This window comes from Gymnoscopelus braueri (assembly GCF_963280865.1).
Source record: "Gymnoscopelus braueri genome assembly, chromosome: 1".
Taxonomy (NCBI): Eukaryota; Metazoa; Chordata; class Actinopteri; order Myctophiformes; family Myctophidae; genus Gymnoscopelus; species Gymnoscopelus braueri.
In genome coordinates this window covers 12,529,907-12,549,219 of record NC_137603.1, presented here as the reverse complement: position 1 = coordinate 12,549,219, position 19,313 = coordinate 12,529,907, and the positions used below count along the sequence as shown (strand labels likewise).

The window sequence follows — 19,313 nt, the reverse complement described above, 5'->3', positions numbered from 1 at the left end:
CACAAATGTTCCAAGATTCTTCAAAAATGGCAGATCTACAAGCTCATAGCGCTATGAGCTTGTAGATCTGCTATTTTTTAATAGCCAAAGTATAAAATAATGGTTAAAGTGGTTACACGGAGGCGTTCCCAGTCTTAACGGGTTAAGTCTATTCATAATCTATTTCAACATCACAAAATGTAATTGGAGCAGGAGCAGATGAGATAAAAAACATAGCTTTTATCTCAATAAACCCACTGACAAATTTAAGTGCTGTATAGCTCCAAGATACAACATAGTGTTTGTTGAATGTCACCACTGGCTTAACTTAAACATGTTGCTCTTTGTTTGTTTATTATTTGTATAGCCTATATTGTAAGTAACTGTTGGATAAGACAATGTAGACAAATCCCGAGTGTTAATCTAACCCTGAGAGTGCACAAATGGATCCTAATGGAACCGTAAGTGTTCCATAAGGGACCATTTTGTTTCAATTTGTACACTCTCAGTTCACCAGCGTATCTGGTCTACTTTGGTGTGTGAAACAGTTGAAACTGGCTGACCAAACATTGTTGAGCTGAGCAGGAATGATGTTAACGGAACTTTGGTTCGTAGCCACACTAGAGTAAGTTAAAACTGAAGTTGGAGCTATACTGTAGTGAGTTCACATTATTGAGGAAAGCTTGGAGTAAAATAATTTCTGTCTGGTATTGCTAACAGCTGTATTATGTAAGTAAATTATGCCATGGAAAAGACCAACCACGGTCTTCCATTACAGCCCAGCCAATCGGTCGCGTACCTGAGTTTTTCTCTGGCAAAACGCGGACATGCTTTCATGTGAATTCAGACCCTCCATCACTGGAATTGATGACATAAGACATAAATTCAAGGCGCACCACACACACACAAGCTCTTCTAATCTCTCGCTCTTTCTCACATACTGTACACAGACCAGTTATCTCTCTCCCTTTACACACAATCTCAGTGTCCAGACACACACACACACACACACATACTTTTACTCGTGCACTTCTTCACATGCACATCACCAACACAATACACATGGTCCGGTAGGCCCCATGAATGCTCTCCATATACAACACACCTCCCTTCTTTAGACTCCAACATGCAAACCACACATACATACACATAAAACAGGGTCTGGCTGAGGCCACGTCTACAAAGAGACCCTTTTTAGGTGTATCCGCAAACGTTTTGAATCGTTTAGACGTTTCGTCCACACGGAGCCGGCGTTTTGGGTCCGCAAATACTCCGCTAATTTTTTAAACCGGGTCCCAGAGTGAATGACTCTGAAGACGCCACCCTTGCGTCTCCGTGTGTACACCTAAGACGCGTCTTTCCTGAACCGATGACGCCATAGCTCCACCTCTCGCTTAAAGGGAGAGACCACTCATTTTCAACATTGAACTATGACTTTAATACACCTTAGAGCTGTTGTGTGGAAATAAGAAAAAAAAAGTCCCCCCCCTTCTGTGTTGCCTAGAAAAGGATAATTGATTGAGGTCATGTGATCAGTGACATACGCAGGGTGTACTTTTGGCTCCGCCCCCTCAGCCAAAAGTACACCCTGCGTATGTCACTGATCACATGACCTCAATCAATTATCCAGTTTAACCCGCATGCGCTGAGAAGGATGACTTATTCTAGTTCAACTTAACACATTGGGTGCCAAAACCGGGATTTACCGTGTTATCAATCTTTTAGTTTTTTTTCGTTTTTTTTCCAGGGGGGCACCGTGGGTGATTCCAAAGCTGCGCAGCTTTGGAATCACCCACGGTGCCTCTGAAATGGAAGGGACAGATGGATCACCGTGCCAAAAAACCTGGCTCCCGTCCGCTCCCATTCTATCTCCTTGATAAAAAACCTCTGCATCTCCTTAACTTTTTACAGTGGGGAAAACGAGTAATTTTTGGTGCGCGATCACTCCGCAATGGCTACTCGCGTGAGAGATGTTATTGTTCCAGGCGTTAGCCAGGACCATCCATCGTCGTACACACACATCCATTGTTTACATCCGGGTGCTCGTTGTGGAGTCTACAGCTCTAAACAGCGCAGCGTTACAAACGGTGAGATCTCTGGCACTAAACGTACACTGTTTTAATGAAACTCTGGCACCGAATGTGTTAAAAAAGAAAAGGATTATCGATTATTAAAGTTATCGCCAAGGTAGTATTTGGAATAATGGCTGACCTACTCCAACAACAGAGTCAGTGACATCCCGAAGAATGGTCATCCAGAAATTTCAGCTAAATATGAAAAGAAAGACGCAGGCTGTTTTCTCTTAAGATTATTATGAACAACCATCTCATTGAACTTAAAATTACCTTTGATCATGCTTGAAGGATTATATTTTACATTTTCACTTTCATTTTGTTGAGCCATTCATTATCAAAGGCCTTGATTTCAATACTGTTACAGTGTGGCCTATAAAAGTTTCTGTTTCTCAAGGGCGACTGAAGTCATTTGCTCGAGGCTTTTCGCTGAGAGAAACAAATAGAACAGTTGCCATCACTTTGTAGATTCAATCATTGACAAAACTTCACAGTTTCATCACGCACACTCAAGGTCTGCTGGGCTGTTTTCAGAGCGGGGTAAAAAAAAAACATTTAGGGCCCGTTGCCAAAACTCTGAGGCAAGGACAATCAACCCTGATAGCAAACTTGCATACATAAACTGAATCATCCAACGCCTTTCAGCACACAACAATTATTAAGGATTCAAGGATGAATGCTAAACAATTGTGAAGTGCTATCATCCAAAATGCAGTGGGAATTACATGGGATGCAAATGTGGTTTTGATCCTTTCAGACTGCGCGAAAACACTAAAATGTATAATTTAGTCAAATCTTGTTCCACTGACAAAGAAATATATCAGTGGCGCATCAACATGAATACAAAGGGATGTTGACTCTGGAACCGACTACGTCAAATAAAGTTGTCTCCGCACAGGCCGGAGGCATCGTGGCACAAGGCTATGTTTTCACCCCTGTCCGTCCGTGTGTCAGTGAGCAGCTAGTCTCACTGACACTGCTAGACCGATCGCCGTTGTGTGCACTCATACTCCTTGGAGGCCAAGTAAAAACCACTGCCCCACATTTTTCGGCTTGTTATAGCGCCACCAGGCGCTTTATCAAGACCAGGGGTCTTCAACCTTTTCAGGCCAGGGACCCCCAAACTGATGGGGAGATGGAGCAGGGACCCCCTAGGGGGGGCTACCACATATATTGTATATTTATGTATACAATTGTGTTCTATATTGCCTGCTCCTACGCACCTGCCCCAGTAGGTGTGCAAAATAAAAATTCTCTACAAAATATGTATAAACATACCATGTTATTGTGCATTGTGCCTCCATTTATCTGTTTGCTATGGATTCATGTTATGTTTAAAGACAATTTGACATTTGGGGGGGGGGGGGGTTTCAAACAAAAATATTGTTTAATCAAACAACAATTTCGCGGACCCCCTAGGGGTCGTGGACCCCCTGTTGAAGACCTCTGATCAAGACATTTGTTTGCAAAACAATCTTTTTGACAGATTTTGGCCAAGCATCACGCAAATCGGTACACAGTACCTCTATAGTCATGTGATCAAGACGGATCTCTCAGATTTTTCATATACCATCCTGATTGGCTAAGATTGGCCTCTAAAGTTTGCAGGAGTGGCCCGTTTTGAACAAAATGCCTCAAATCATGAACGATTGCCGTCCGATTGCCGTGAAACTTTGCACGCACATTCCCACTAGGCCGAGGAAGAATTGACACTCCTCATTTTTCAAAATCGGCCTCATGGTGGCGCTATAGTAGGCAGACTACTGTGAGCAGCTAATTTCAGAATTGATCGGCGTGTAACTTTGCATGCACACTTATTGGTGTTAATGATTCTCCTACAGATTGTCAAAACATCACACACATTGGTACACGTCATCTCTATGGTCATGTGATTAAGATTACTATAACTCTTGAACCGTAGGTCGTAGAGTAAAAATAAACTTCCCTTGGATTCCTTGGATCATTACGGAACTCCCAAAATAAGCCACGCCCATTTCCACCTGACACGTTTTCCGCCAGGTTGTGTTTTCTTTGCTAAACACAGTTTTTGCTATACTACTCCTACTGATTTTCTCCAAACCTCACCCAAGTCGTTACACATCATCTATGTAGTCATGTGATCAAGTTGTATCTGTCAGATTTGTAGGATTCTATTCCGATTGACCACGATTGGCTTTCAAAGTTTGCTGGAGGGGCCCGTTTTGTACGACATGCTACAAGCACCGCTGGACTGCGGAAATGACCCAATAAATCCTAGGATGCCCCTAAAAACCATCGATCGAGGAGCAAAACCTGCCCTACAGATCAGAGCTTGCACTCAGACAAGTATCTAAAACACACAGAGCTGTTGCTGCTGTATCTAACACACAAAAACACACACACACACACACACAAAACACACACAGGGTTTTAGCCACTTACAGATTTAGATGCAGTAAATACATACTGGATGACCATTTCTCTCTTTGTGGCGAGGTCTTTTTTTCTCAAAGGAGCCTTTTTATCCTCATTCAAGTTCATATCCTCCTGAAAAGATAGAGAAAAGTGAAAGGTAGCATTAGGTTTACAGCCACTTTGAGCACTGATTTGAAGAGAGAAAAGAAAATGCTAAACCAACCATAAGCAAAACAAAGAAAGCAGGACATGAAATAACAGTACTCTCATAAAATAATACTCATAACAAGAAATATTTGCCCCAAAATTGCAACCATGGACACTCAAAATGTTTAAAGGATCTACACCATGAATTAAAAATAAATAAATATATTTAATATCATATTGTTTACGTCCCTCAAACGTAAAAAAAAAAAAGAAGGTTTGAGCCTAAATCAAGCCTCAGATATACTCATTCCAACTAACTTCTCTCTGGCTTATAAAGCACTTTCACCTGCAATACCACATTGTCCTGTTTGGCACGGGGCGCTATTGAGCCAGTTTGTATGCATGTTATCTCCTGGTTCTGTGTGGAAAAAGTAAAAAAAAAAATATATATATATATATATATATATATATATATATATATATATATACACACAGTATATATAAATATACAGTATATATATATATATACAATGTGTTTTATTTATTTTTTAGTTGGAACTGAAAAAACAGGAGGGATTGTACCGGACGTGACATCACGTTCGGGTGAAAATCAGTTTGGTCTGTTTTGAGACCAATTTACAGAAAACCCCAGATATGCTGTGAAAGCCTGAGTGTTCAAACGGGGGTGTTTTTGGGGATAGAAGAGAGGTAGGGGAGACCAAAAACACACACAAAAGAAGGAAAAGTTCAAATTCATGGTGTCGTCCCTTTAAAGAAATAAGTAAGCAGTTACATGTGTATGTTCACTAACATTGCTAACAGCATATCTCTTGATTGTTCATCTTTTTGATTGAGACATTGTAGTCTACAATTTAGGAACTTAGCAGACGCTCTTATTGCTATTATTCACGACTTAAGTGCAAGATCAGAGTAATCGGCATGAACCCTAGTCAACCAACAACCAATCTGGGAAGCCTTTTGTTAAAAAGGGTTGCTTGCCTCTGGGGGGCAACACCTCCTTTTTTGTGTACAAACGGAAACTCTGAATCCTTTTTTCTCAGCCCACTCTCTCCCTGGTGCTTCTGTGTTTATTCCTACTAACAACAACACTACGTGTTTAGGGCAGTGGTGCAGAATCTGTCTCGAGTCGAGAGATTAAACAACAACAGGGCAAGTGGTTGAGGAATTAGAATACTAAGAAAACACACTAACTTAACTTGGCGTGTAAACATAGAACAGAACAGTACTAAGCAGTGGTGGGAAAAGTACTCAATTGCTTTACTTGAGTAAAAGTACCAATACTGCAATGTAGAAGTACTCCGTTACAAGTAAAAGTCCGGAATTCAAAATTTACTTGAATAAAAGTGCAAAAGTATTGGCATAAAAATGTACTTAAAGTACCAAAAGTAAAAGTACAAAAATATTTGAAAATAGCAGATCTACAAGCTCGCGACGAGTTGTCAGCTTGTAGATCGGCTATTTTCAAATAGCCTAGGTATAAAATAAGGCTAAAGTGGTTAATATGTGTGTTATAATGTATTTATATCTGAAAAGTAACTAGTAATTAAAGTTTTCAAATAATTGTAGTGGAGTAAAAGTACAATATTTGCCTCCGAGATGTAGTGGAGTAGAAGTAAAAGCATTGGAAATTGGAAATACTCAAGTGAAGTACAAATACCTCAAAATTGTACTTAAGTACAGTACTTAAGTAAATGTACTTAGTTACTTTCCACCACTGAGTACTAGTCTGCTGGTCTGTGTGTGTGCGTGGTGGGTGACCTAGGTCGAGCGGTTTCTACCATCCAACTGTGAATGCGAATGAAATGGCACTCTCCTCTTATTTGGAGTTTTTTTTGTCTATTTTCATTTTAGCCATGTTATAGTGTAAGGATCCAGATGTGAGGCTAAACAGAGCATAAATGGGGCATCAGTTATCTTATGTCTCCCTTGTCATCCTGCCACGGCACAACCATGAATCAGCCAGCGAGCTATGACAAACGATCAAAGCGAGGGGCCGCATCCCCCAACGGTTTGAGTACAACGGCCTCCGAAGCTCCGTCACTCAGAAACAACAGGCTTGCATGTTGTTCTGACAACTGACACACCTCAATGAACAAGCAGGGAGGTAACACAAAATATAATATAATAATATATGTAATATAATATATAATATATAAGCAATCTAGTATTTAGACCTGAGGTTCCGATTCTACAAAATGTCTTCTAAATCCTAACAGTTTTTTGAAATAACGTATGTTACTATATCAGTGGTTCTCAAACTTTATCATGTCAAGGACCCCCAAAATGTATTTGGTCGCGGACCCCCAATCTCAAAATATTTTGGTCCAGGGACCCCCCAGAAGCAAAGATTTGAGTTACAAATGTTCGCTTTAAAAATATATACATATTCAAGATTTGCTCATATTTTCTCGATTTTTCAAAAATAGCAGATCTACAAGCTCGTAGCGCGGCACTCGGTGCCGCGCTACGAGCTTGTAGATCTGCTATTTTTGAATATCCAAAGTGTAAAATCTTAATGGGTTATTTGTTCCCATACAGTCCTGATTTGGAAGAGAGACCATGATGATGCAGACCACGGACCAGGTGGGCCTGGGACGCCTCAGGGGCCCCCCAGTTAGAGCTGGTTATAGGGAAAAGGGAAAAGTCTGGGATTTTTCGTCTGTAACTGCTACTACTGCAACCGGACTGGTGATAAGTGGACGAAAACGAAGGGATGGATGGATGGATAGATGGGCGGACGGACAAACAGACGCCCATCCATCGCTTGTAGTTCCTTGTCTGACAGAGACACTAAATGAACTGAACTTACAGCTGCGAGGTAAATTGATAATTATTTTTGTTATTGTGCTGTTGTAACCTAAGCCTATGAATATGTATGGTGTATGTAATGTATGTTACTTTTTAGGTTTGTGTTGTATACAGTATTTTCTGGTTGTGTATTTTGTTTCATAACTCATTCGACTATCAATCTATTTAGTATCCATCTACAGTACCGTATCTATACAGTACCATCCATCCATCCAGATCTATCTAGATCTATTTATCTATCTATACACAGGGGTTGACACTAAGGGCAAGCACAGGTCATGTTCTACTTGCCCAAAGGTCATGCCCATTTGACCGGAAAGTAAATCGGCCATTATAAAATGTATGATTTGCTCTTGTAGAACAATTGAATGTTGAATCCAATCGATAACTGCCGAGTGGCGAAAAACCTGAATGAGTGCAACTGCTAGTTGTAAAAAGGCAGCATTGTTCTTCAATAAATAGCCAATAATATTGAATGGAGTTGGAACCAGTGTTGATTTCCTCGAACTAAAACTATGACGAGTACCTTTTTTCACTGACGAAAACTAAACAAAAACTAAACAAAAACTAAGCTATGATGACTAAAACTAAGACTAAATATATTGATAATTTTGTCAACAAATAAAAACTAGAAAATGTTAGCGAGGATCTAGTGGAGAAGAGATCCAGTAGAACTAAAAGACAAGTCATTTTATGTTTGGTTGGGATCGGGTGTTGAAAATAGCCGAACTACTAGCTCGCAACGCGTCAACGCGTTGTGAGCTTGTAGATCGGCTATTTTCAGCATGCAACCAAGTGTAAAATCAGCCATTACGACGCCATCAAGGCACCGCCAACATACATTTAAGTCGACTAAATAAACTGTAGATTTAGTCGACTATAAGTTTATGATATTTAGTCAACTAAAACTAGACTAACAGTAAAACATTTCAGATGACTGAAACTAAATGGAATTTGATTCAAAAGACTATGACTAAAACTGAATCAAAATTTTCTGTCAAAATCAACACTAGATGGAACGCACTTGCCCGTCAGGCAACCTGAAAGCAAACTTCACTTGCCCGAACGTTTTATTTACTTGCCACGGGCAGTCGGGCAACCGTTAGTGCCGACCCCTGTATACGCTAGTCATTCAAAGTCAAGCTGAAGATGAACTGATGTTCAACTGTTCAGCAGTGGCAGATATAATGATAATTGACAGATTTTGCTGGGTGTATCATTTCATATTGAAGAACAGTTATAACTGCTTGGATCATTTATTTTATTTTATTAGCAGTGCAAAATATTCATTTTCATGTCATGTTATCAAATAAGCATCTTCATTACTGAAGATGCTACAACCTATAATAATAATACGGAAAAGCAATGGTGGTCTTCATTGTCCGGCACTGGATGATTACGCCAGCCTTGGAAAATGGCTAGTGATATTGTGCCTGAAAAGGCAGTCCACCACGATAGAGCTATTGGTTAACAGATCGTTTTAGGATTACCTTTGTTTTTCATCAAAATATCTTTGTGCACCGAGTGCGCTATGAGATTGTAGATCTGCTATTTTTGAAAAATCATGAAAATGTGTGGAAATATTTATTTTTTTTATTTTTAAGCGGACATTTGTAACTCAAATCTTTGCTTCTGGGGGGGGGGTCCCTGGAACTAAATATTGCTATGAGCTTGTAGATCTGCTATTTTTGAATAGCCAAAGAAATCTTAAAATGACACAAAGGATGTTTCCCGGTCTTAAAGGGTTAAAGTGATCAGAGATAAGATTGCACTCCTTTTGAAATAACCCCAGAGTTGACTGTTGTGCTTCCTTACCATCATCTTCTCAAACAGAGCGAGGATCTCTTTCTCTGAGGTGATCTTGGATGAGAGCTCTTCCAACTCGGCTGCGGTGGATGAGGAAGACGACGACGACGAAGCCGCGGCCCACTCGCTGGTGTTGTGTTTGGCATGTGACAGGGGAGGACGCTCCTTCTTACTACCCGGTATCCGGATACTAGCAAATCTATCCAGCTGCAGAGAGACAGAAATCACAGTCACAATAGAAAGAAACTACACACAGCAATAAAACATTCAATGCCACATGCAAGCCTCCTCAGATTGTCTAGGTCTCTGGTCTCCTGTGTTTGTAGCACTGCCATGGTGAAGAAGCTGTAGCCAACTGTGCACTGTTGGAGTGTGTTAGGAATCAAGAAACTCTGTTAGTGTAATTCTCCTACTACAATGTTAGACACCAACAAATATAAAATCTTCACAGAACATTTTTATGTTGCACTTCCAGTTATGTCCCAAAAAAAAGAGATGTAAAGCTTTTACATCTCTTGGCTACATGAGACTGCAGAGGTGTGGGGGACAGTACACCTCACCGTGCCAAACACACAAGCATCCGTGGTGGTGACGGTGAAGTCATGCGGCGGTGGTATATTTCATTTATGGCATAACGTTACATTTTTACGTCTGGCGATTGCATTTACATTCCAAAAAAAACATAAGTGGTTTTCATATGTGAAGAGTTCCTTGCTTGAGCAGGGCCAGAGCTTATTTTCGGCAATAATCACATATAGGCTTTTTGTTCGAAGGAACCTGAAGTTGGACATGGGCATTGACAATTGGCATATCAGGGACTGACAAGGCAGATGTGTCACTTTTCCCAAACTTAAGCTGTTTATTGGCATTTTTGCCACAGGTTATGGGATTATGGGATATTTTTAGTCCTTGTAATGCTGTTAGTAAACCGTAAGTACAGTAGAAAAAGTTAGGCAAAGTTAGATACAGTGAAACAGAAAAGTAAAAGTAAGAAATGTATAAACTATAAGACGGGGTAGAATACGTCATGCACATCAAATCTTACCACATCATCCGTGAGGTTTCTAAACTGTAAATTATACAGGTAGGGGGAAAAGAACAACAAATAAAAATCAAAACAATACAAATCACATTTTCCTGTCCAGAAGGTGGCAAATTACTTTCCTAGTGAAAAATAATATGCAACCAAAGTTGTATAAAGGTCCTCAAACATGAAAAAATAAAGTGTACATTTCAGTAAAAACTCTAGGCTAGGGCCCCGTTTCTCATTGTGTAGAAATTGCAGATTGAGGTACAGTTTTACTTTAAAAACTATGATGTCTTTCTAGAATTTCAACATTTGCAAAGTTATGGTTATGGTTCTTGTGTTTGGGGTTGTGAAGGTGAATGGTCTGTATCTACAGCACCTTTATGAACTTCACAGTAATGTGTTCAATTCTACCATTCACAGACACATTCACACGAAAGTGAAATCAGTTCAGTGTCTGGCTCAAGGGCACTACATGATGCCGAGAGGAGCCGGGACTCGAACAGGGAACCTTTCCAACACCGTGAGTGCCGTCTAGTGTCTCTATTTAGACACCAGTGGTGCCCAAATCTACTTCTATGGAAATCCCACACTGCCAAAATGTATTTAGTCACCTGCGGTGATATTTAAATACCACGGCGTCATGTTTAGATCCCCGCGGTAGTAAATTATATATTATAGTTATATCATAATGTATTTAGTTACATTTAGATTACTAACCATTGAATGATAATAATAAAAAAGTATATAATAATATATTTTATTTGTATTGCACTTTTCATTCACACTGAATAATTCAGTGAGACTGAATAATTAAAAACATACAATCCATCATTTGAGTTTAAAACCAGGGTAACAAAATTAAGCATAAAATAAACTTTTATTATTATTATGCATTTTATTTTGTATTATGTTTTATTATTTATAATTTTTTTTGGAGTGGGGGGGGCATTTGTGACACAATTTCCATTTTATGTGGTTTACTATAACCATCACTGTTTCACTTAAGTTAGGTGTTTTCAAATTCAAGTATAAGAACCTGATTTGAAGAACACTTTCACACAATGCAATACCTTCTTTACAAGGTCAGGGATGAGCTCTCAAGGCATGTAGGTTCATGTGAATGGCAATGAAATGGATTAATTCAAAGGGAATCAAAGTGCCTGTCTGAATAGAGGTTGTGGAAAACATTAGCCTTCATCTCTGAATATAAAAGAAAATGAAAGCTGAATTGTAATACATAACTTTTACTTGACATGTACTTATTTTTTACAGTAGCTTGTTTTACGTAAACAAAAGGGTTATGTGACATAACTTATGTTCTTTTCCAATTAGATCTAAATGAAAACATCTCATAATTAATGTATCAAACGCAGTATCAAACACAATATAATACACAATCAGAACTGTATTCTGGGGGGGTGGCTTCAACAGAAATAGAAGATCTACAAGGTCACAACGCGACGTGTTGGCAGTTTAAGTGGTTAAAATGTAGGGAAAACATAAAGCATATGTCTGCAGCCAACAGCTTGAGTGTTGTGAGTAGTCTGGCATGATTGATTAACAAGGATAATATATTTCCTGTAGCATGGTGCCAGAAAATATAATATCATAAATGCATACAGGTGATAAACTACAGACTCTGCAGGAGATACATTAACTTTGTTTTTGTTTTTATCCATTCCAAATACCTCAGAGGACTAATTGCTTACCTATAGTGCTAATAATCACTGTACACACTTTACCCATTAAGACCAGGAACGCATCTGTGTCATTTTAGCCATTCAAAAATAGCAGATATACAAGCTCATAGCGCGGCACCGAGTGCCGCGCTATGAGCTTGTAGATCTGCTATTTTTGAAAAAAATCGTGAAAAAATATTTTTTTACATTATTTTTGAAAAACTGTTAGGATTTAGAAAACATTTTTAGAATCGGCCTCAGGTTGAGACCTGGAAAGCCTATACGTTCTAATACCCTTCAATCCGGGAAAGTATCCGTGCCATTTTAGATGTCGCTAATGTATATACAGTAGCAAGTTTCAGAAAACTTGTGTCTTGCTGCCAATATGGCTGCTGTGCATAGAGCCTTTTTAATTGAGGTTCCAATGCGCTCTGTGCACAGCAGCCATATTGGAAATGCGTTTTTTATTTATTTCAAAGACGGCCATAACTCTGAGAGTGTACATTCGTACATTCGTACACTCAGGTCACGTTTACACGGCAACGATCAGAACAGAAAACGACAAAGTGCTTTTGCGTTGTTGTCACTTCTTATTATGCATTTACACCAAGACGCTCCAGTGATTTAAAACGCTGTAGTGTGCATGCCAGGTGGCTAGGTGGCGGTGACGTGTCTTCTTCCTTCTTCCTATGTTTGTTTGGTTGCCATGTCCACTTATTATAAGCGACTTTGGGCTTGTTTCTAAAGTGTAGTTGCTTATTTGGACTTGTTTCCTAATGTTGTTTAAACCAGTGGTTCTTAAACATCTTCATGTCAAATGATGTATTTGTCCCCCCCCCCAAGATTTTTGTTGTTAAAATTGTTTAAAAAATGTTCCAGAATGACCTCTTTTTATTTTCTCAAGATAATTTTTTCTTCTCTCTTTTTTGAAAATAGCAGATCTACAAGCTCACAACGTGTCGCATCGCGAGGCGTTGTGAGCTTGTAGATCTGCTATTTTAAAATAGCCGTAGCCTAGTCGCTTCTTTTGAGTTTTCATAGACTTGGTTGCTTATTTCTCTCGCAGAATCTGGCAAAACTGGTTATCACTGTCTACAACACCGTCTTGCCCGTTTACATGGAGATGCTAGGCGCAGCGTTTTCAGAGAATTCCACTCTGGAAGGAGGTTTCACTTTATTGAGTTTTCAACCCCTGATAATTTCTGTAGAGACCGTTGTCGTGTAAACGGCACCTCAGAGTTACACACCCATGTGGTCCTCACTTTAGTGTTTTACCACGGTTCTCCGTTTACTACTCACTATGGGATATCAGCGCCCTCAGGCGATGAGACAGAGCAACACACACGCTCCCGGTGCCAATACTGATTGGCTAAGGGTATGTCACGAGTCCGGAAGACCCGGGAGTATAAAGCTCCCTCGTGACGTAGGCTCTTCCTCTTTTCTCCACTCTGCAAGCGAATGCGCAGAAATTCACACACAACAAAGCAAGAAAATTTCAACTTTAACCCAATGCGGGAATACGGAGTATATCCCCACGGGAAAATCCTTGCAAATAAGTTTTCTCCCGGAACTTATTTTTAAGTATTTATTTATTTACCTATCCTCTCAGTTTTCCTTATTTCTTGGTCTGTTCTGGAAAAGCCGGTTAGCTGAAAAAGCCGGTTAGCTGCTAACACCGGTTAGCAGCTACTAGCTCATTCATTCTTTCAGTGGCTAGGCTAATACTAGCAGCTACTAGGCTACGCTACTGGCTAGGCTTTAGCCTGTTGTTTTCCCAGACCGAGGACCAAGATGGAACCACCGAGGAGTTGCGGGGTCGCGGAATGCGACCCCCTCATCGCCGCAGCAGACCTCCACTGCTTGGGGGTCGATCACGCGTTCTGCGCCAGGACCCACCCGGGTGAGACAGATGCGTGCCCTAACTGCACGAGGTTAACCGTTTCTCAACTTGACGCTCGGCTCGTCAGGGCTAGGACCCTGGTCGGCTGGACTAGACGAGATAACGGTGAGACCGCCATCGCCACCGGACCGGGGACCCCAGTCGGGCAGCACGAGCGGCCCCCCGGCTCATGGGACCCCCACCGGTGCCGATGCCAAGACTAGAGCGTCAAGCGTCCACGACGCTGACGCCACCTCCCGCCGCTGCTGCTGCGATGGGGGCTTGTCCCCACCGCAGCATGCTAGCAGCGGCCCTCCCTCCCCCCTGCCAGCGAGGAGTCGATGGCTCTTCACGATGACGACATGGCGGAGGACGGGGAAGATTTCCTGGAGCTCCCGTCGTACCAGGACACCCAGGAGGTGTCCACGACGAGCCCCGGACGGGGAGAACCTCCCGCAGCCACCGAGGAAGAGATCCTCGAACCTGTGGCGGCTGGTTTCAACGAATGGCTAGCCTCACTAAGCAACAGGTTGTTAGCAGCGCTGTTCTAGCTTAGCTTGCTAGGACAACACCAGCTCGTTAGCCTCTTCAGAGCCGGCGTCTGTACCACGAAGAACGAGGCTACAATCGGGTGCTTTGAGACGCATAAAGGGTTTTTCATAAGAGTATGTTGAACTGTTTATGCTGTTTCCACTGTTTTGTGTTTTATTCTGTTCCATTAAAATTTCCCAAAATACACAAGCACACTATCCAGCCCCGGTCAGGAGGTCACGACGCTAGGGGTCCCTGGGGGTCCCCGGGCGTCGATGCCCTCCTCTATAAGCCCATTGTGCCTATCAGGCCTGCTTTCACAGCATGATAGACAATAATGGGATACTTCTCTGCCTGTTTTCGACAACTGTCGGGGTGCATCGATGCATAGGGATCACTAGGTGGTCCCCGTGTTGATAACCACCCCTTATAAGCCCAAAGCGCTTGGAAAGTCCCTTGGTGACTTTCCAAACGCTGCTGGGATGAATACTGTGCATGATATGAACAAGACAAAGGTAATAAACCCATTGCTAATTCTATATGCCAGTGTACATGGGTCACGCCAAAAAATTTCCAATTCTACCATCCATCCGGCAGAGGGCGCCAGAGGCCCACTGTGGGAAGGAAGGTTTGCAAGATGGCGGCGCGGGTCGAAGGTCACCCCAATATTTACAACCTGCCAAGCACCGTGTCACGCCAGCCTCTGGAGGGCGACAGAGTGCTTCCTTCGGTGGAGGTGGCTCCGTCGCTTCCTTTAGCCAGGCCAAGAAGCCTAGACAAGATGGCGACGGACTTTGTAAACACAAGGGAGCAGCGTGGAATGCTTCCGTACTCAGTCACGTGACCCCCACGCTTGCACGGGCCCCGTGGGTTAGGTGTCGACGTCACCTGTTTCCATGGAAACGGATGTCAACGTCTCTTCACTCTTGGTGAGTTAGCCGTGACTATTACTAGCTATGGTATGCTAGGTTGGCATAGCCTCCAGTCAGGATGCTGTTGTTTTCACTTAGTGGCTGACTAGCCTCACTAACATCGACACAGTTAAAGAGCAGTGTTGTTTTGGTGCAGTGCTTAGACAGTCCCCTAAAACAACACGTGGTGGCCATAGCTCTCCTTCGTTCTTGGTTAGCCAAACAACTACAGGTAGCAGCTAAAGGCGACCTGTAGCTAGGCTAGACTAGACCAGGCTAAGCTTACAGGCTAAGCTAGTTAGCCCTTTGTCTACACTACCACGATGGAGGCTCAGGTTCACTGGGTGCCTTGAGACAATTAAACATAAAGGGTTTTCATAAGAGTATGTTAAACTGTTTATGTTGTTTTACACTGTCTTTGTGCTTTATTTTGTTGCATTAAAAATGTACTAAAATACACAAGCACATTATCCAGCCCCGGCCAGGAGGTCACGACGCTAGGGGTCCCAGGGGGTCCCTGGGCGTCGAAGGCCTCCTCTATGAGCCCATGGAGTCAGGCTGATGTTGTTTCACTTAGCGGCTGACTAGCCTCACTAACATCGACACAGTTGAAGAGCAGTGTTGTTTTGGTGCAGCGCTTAGCGAGTCCCCTAAAACAACGCTGCGGTGGGCATAGCTCTCCTTCGTTCTTGGTTAGCCAAACAGCTACAGGTAGCAGCTAAAGGCTAAAAGCGACCTGTAGCTAGGCTAGACTAGACCAGGCTAAGCTTACAAACTAAGCTAGTTAGCCCTTTGTCTACACTACCACGATGGAGGCTCAGGTTCATTGAGTGCTTTGAGACACACATAAAGGGTTTTCATAAGAGTATGTTAAACTTTTTATGTTGTTTTACACTGTCTCTGTGCTTTATTTTGTTCCTTTAAAAATGTCTTAAAATACACAAGCACGTAATCCGGCCCCGGTCAGGAGGTCACGACGCTAGGGGTCCCAGGGGGTCCCTGGGCGTCGATGGCCTCCTCTATGAGCTCTTTGTGCCTGACAGGCCTGTTTCACAGCATGGCAGACACTAACGGTCTCTAATGGACGCCACAGTACGAGTCCGCTGGACCACGTGGCGACGTCATCGGTCCCCGTGGAAATGTGCACGTTGCCCACGGGACTGATAACAGCAGCGCCCCCTCCCGACTCGCTCGCTCGGTGAGCAGCTTTGGGAGGGTTGCAATCCGAATCTGTTTTATCCCAGTACATCAGCGTTGCACTGTGTTTACTGGTTAAGCTCAGTACGGCAGTGACACACTGTGGTTGTACTGGCCAGGCTCCCCTGAACAACAACAACACATTGTGGTTGAACTGGTGTGTTTTCCACATGCCTTGTGTTACTTCCTATGTCAGACGAGTGTGTCTCTCTCATGCGGAAGATAAAAGCAGCCACGACTCTAAGAGAGAAGGTTCTCTCTCTCTCTCTTGAGCATGAGCGTTACCAGAGAAATATCTACGAATCAGAACCGACTGGGTTTCTGTTCAAAGCTTTTTCTGGTGAGAAAAAGGGGGGGGGGGGCGTACGGCCCTTTCTGAATCTGAAGGGCCTCAACAAGTATCCATTTCTTGGTTGACGACCGTAAAAGCTGTTGCAAAACGGTACATCAGGGGCACTGATGGGCGGGCATCAACCTCTAGGTTGCTTGCCTCCACGTTCCAGTCTGGCCTCCACACAGAGAATTCCTGCACTTCGGCTACAAAGGGGAGTGTACGAGTACACGGTTTTTCCCTTTGGTATGTCATTGAGCCTGCGAGTGCTCGTGCAGTGTACCAATGCGGCCATAGCTCCACTGCGGCGACAGGGGATCGGTCTGTCGACTTAACTTCGACGACTGGTTAATTGCTGGCTCAGAGGAGGAGGTGGCACGGCACACGGCCGTGGCCCTCTCCCACCTGACGTCGCTATGTTCACAATCAACGTCCAGAAGAGCGTTCTGGTTCCATCTCAGCGGACCACCTTCTGGGGGATCTCGCTGGACTCGAACACGCTCAGAACGCGGCTGTCCAAGGGCAGGTTAGACAGCGTCTTAGCTTGTGTGAGGTCTTTTCGCGTAGGGCGTCAAGTCACTTACAAACTAAGCATGCAGGCGGTGAGTCTCATGGCTTCAGTCATTCACCTAATCCGCTTGGGCAGGTTCTACATGAGACCTGTATAGAGGTGGCAGCGGGCTCTTCGGATCCCACTCACCTCAGGCTTTCAGCAAGTGGTGGTGTTTCCAGGGTGTCGTGGAGACACTCGGATTGTGGTCGCAGGTGGCTTTTCTGTCCCAGGGGGTCAGTATAGGCGCTGTGATATCACAGAAGGTCATCACCACGGACGCCAGCCTCACGGGGTTTTTCCTCGCTCTCAAACAGTTCGGTGCTCGGTTTCCGGGTTGTTCTGTCTCAATCAGAACATACAACACCGCGACCATGTGCTATGTCAACAAGCAGGAAGGTTTGGCCTCCCTGGTGTTGGACGGATTGGCGTGCGAGATGGCGCTGTGATGCGACTCACGTCTCGCGTCCATTCAGGCGTTCCAGGTGCCGAGCCTCCTGAACGAACTGCTTTATGCTTTCCCACCAATAGAGCTGATCCTCCCCATGTGGGGGAGGGTCAGGCTCCGAGGGTTGTTGATGTTGCTGGTGGCCCCAGCATGGGACACGTAGAGGTCAGGAGATAAGCTCCTCTCCTTCACGACGTGCCTTGGGCCCTCCTTGTCGGCAGGGACTTGCTGCGGCAGGGAGGGGGGACGCCCTCAGGACCTAGACCTATGGGTCTGGCCCATGAGAGGGTGAATTTGAGCTCGTGTGGCCTTCCCCCTGACGTGATGGCTACCATCCAGGGCGCAAGGGCCGTGTCCACGAGGGATGCTTACGAGGTCAGATGGGGGTTGGAACAGTCACCAGTGGTGGTGGCTTTCCAGGCCTCGATGTGTAGCATTCTTACTTTCTGCAGGGAAGGCTAAATCAGGGTTTATCCTTCTCGACGGTGAAAGTGTATTTGGCTGCCATTTCGGCTTGCCACCTAGGTTTCGACGATGGCAAGACGGTGGGTCAGCATAACTTCGTGTGCCGATTTATGAACGGCGCCAGAAGGGCTAGACCGGTCAACAGGCCACTGTTCCCAGTCTGGGAGTTGACGGTGGTGCTGGAGGCACTGTGCCGTCACCCGTTCGAGCCTTTTGAGTCTATGGACCTGAAGGTCATTAGTCTAAAAACGGTCCTTTTGGTGGCCCTGTCCACGGCTAAACGGGTCAGTGACTTGCATGCGCTCTCGGTGAGCCCGGAGTGCATGAATTTTCTGAACAACGACAGGAAGGTTTTGCTTAAACCAAACCTGGCGTTCGTTACAAAGACCGGGGTGGTGGCCCCAGATCCGGTTGAATTGGTGGCTTTTCATCCGCCTCCCTTCGCTTCGGCGGAGGACAGGCGGTTACATTGCCTCTGCCCGGTGAGAGCTTGAAGCTCTATTGCCAGAGGACGGCGGCCAGTCGCTCATCGACACAACTCTTGTCTCTTTTGGCGTGGGGGTTCAGAGGAAGGCGGTCACCAAAGCGACGCTTTCTAGATGGATCCGTGATGCCATTAAGCTGGCTTATGTGAGTAGTGGTGTCCCTGTCCCGGGGGGTCTGAGGGCCCACTCTACTAGAGGCATGGCTACGTCCTGGGCTCTCTACAAGGGAGCTTCGATCCAGGAGATTTGTGCGGCTGCAAATTGGTCGTCGCCGTCGACTTTTGCGGCCTTTTACAGTCTGGACGTGGCGGCGTCATCAATGGCGCACGCTGTCCTGGGTGTGGCTGCTGCCTCCAGGTCAGTGGAGGATAGGGAGTAGGCTTGGGGCCTTTTCTCCATATCTTCCGACTTCCTCTTTAGGTTTCCTTGGGACCAGCAGGGCTGTGTCTTGGGGATAGGGCCCTGCTCCTCATTATTATGAGGCGGACTGTGTCTGCCTGTTAGTAAATAGGGCAGACTCTAGAGTCTGTCAGGGCCTACTCTTGTTATCTATCCCGCACCCCAGCCCGGTGGGCTGGGG

At 44.1% G+C, this 19,313-nt stretch overlaps 1 protein-coding gene across 1 annotated transcript in view; it reads right to left on the bottom strand.

Moving 5' to 3' along the window:
* Nucleotides 1-19,313, bottom strand: part of LOC308090904 (protein diaphanous homolog 3-like) — a 337,084-nt gene that overhangs the window by 305,214 nt on the left and 12,557 nt on the right. The window contains exons 2-4 of the mRNA XM_080436177.1: nucleotides 10,273-10,296; nucleotides 9,237-9,434; nucleotides 4,473-4,577 (exon numbers count right to left, since the gene is read on the bottom strand). Of these exons, the coding sequence (XP_080292303.1) occupies nucleotides 4,473-4,577; nucleotides 9,237-9,434; nucleotides 10,273-10,296 (327 nt within the window). The remainder of the gene's footprint in view (nucleotides 1-4,472; nucleotides 4,578-9,236; nucleotides 9,435-10,272; nucleotides 10,297-19,313) is intronic.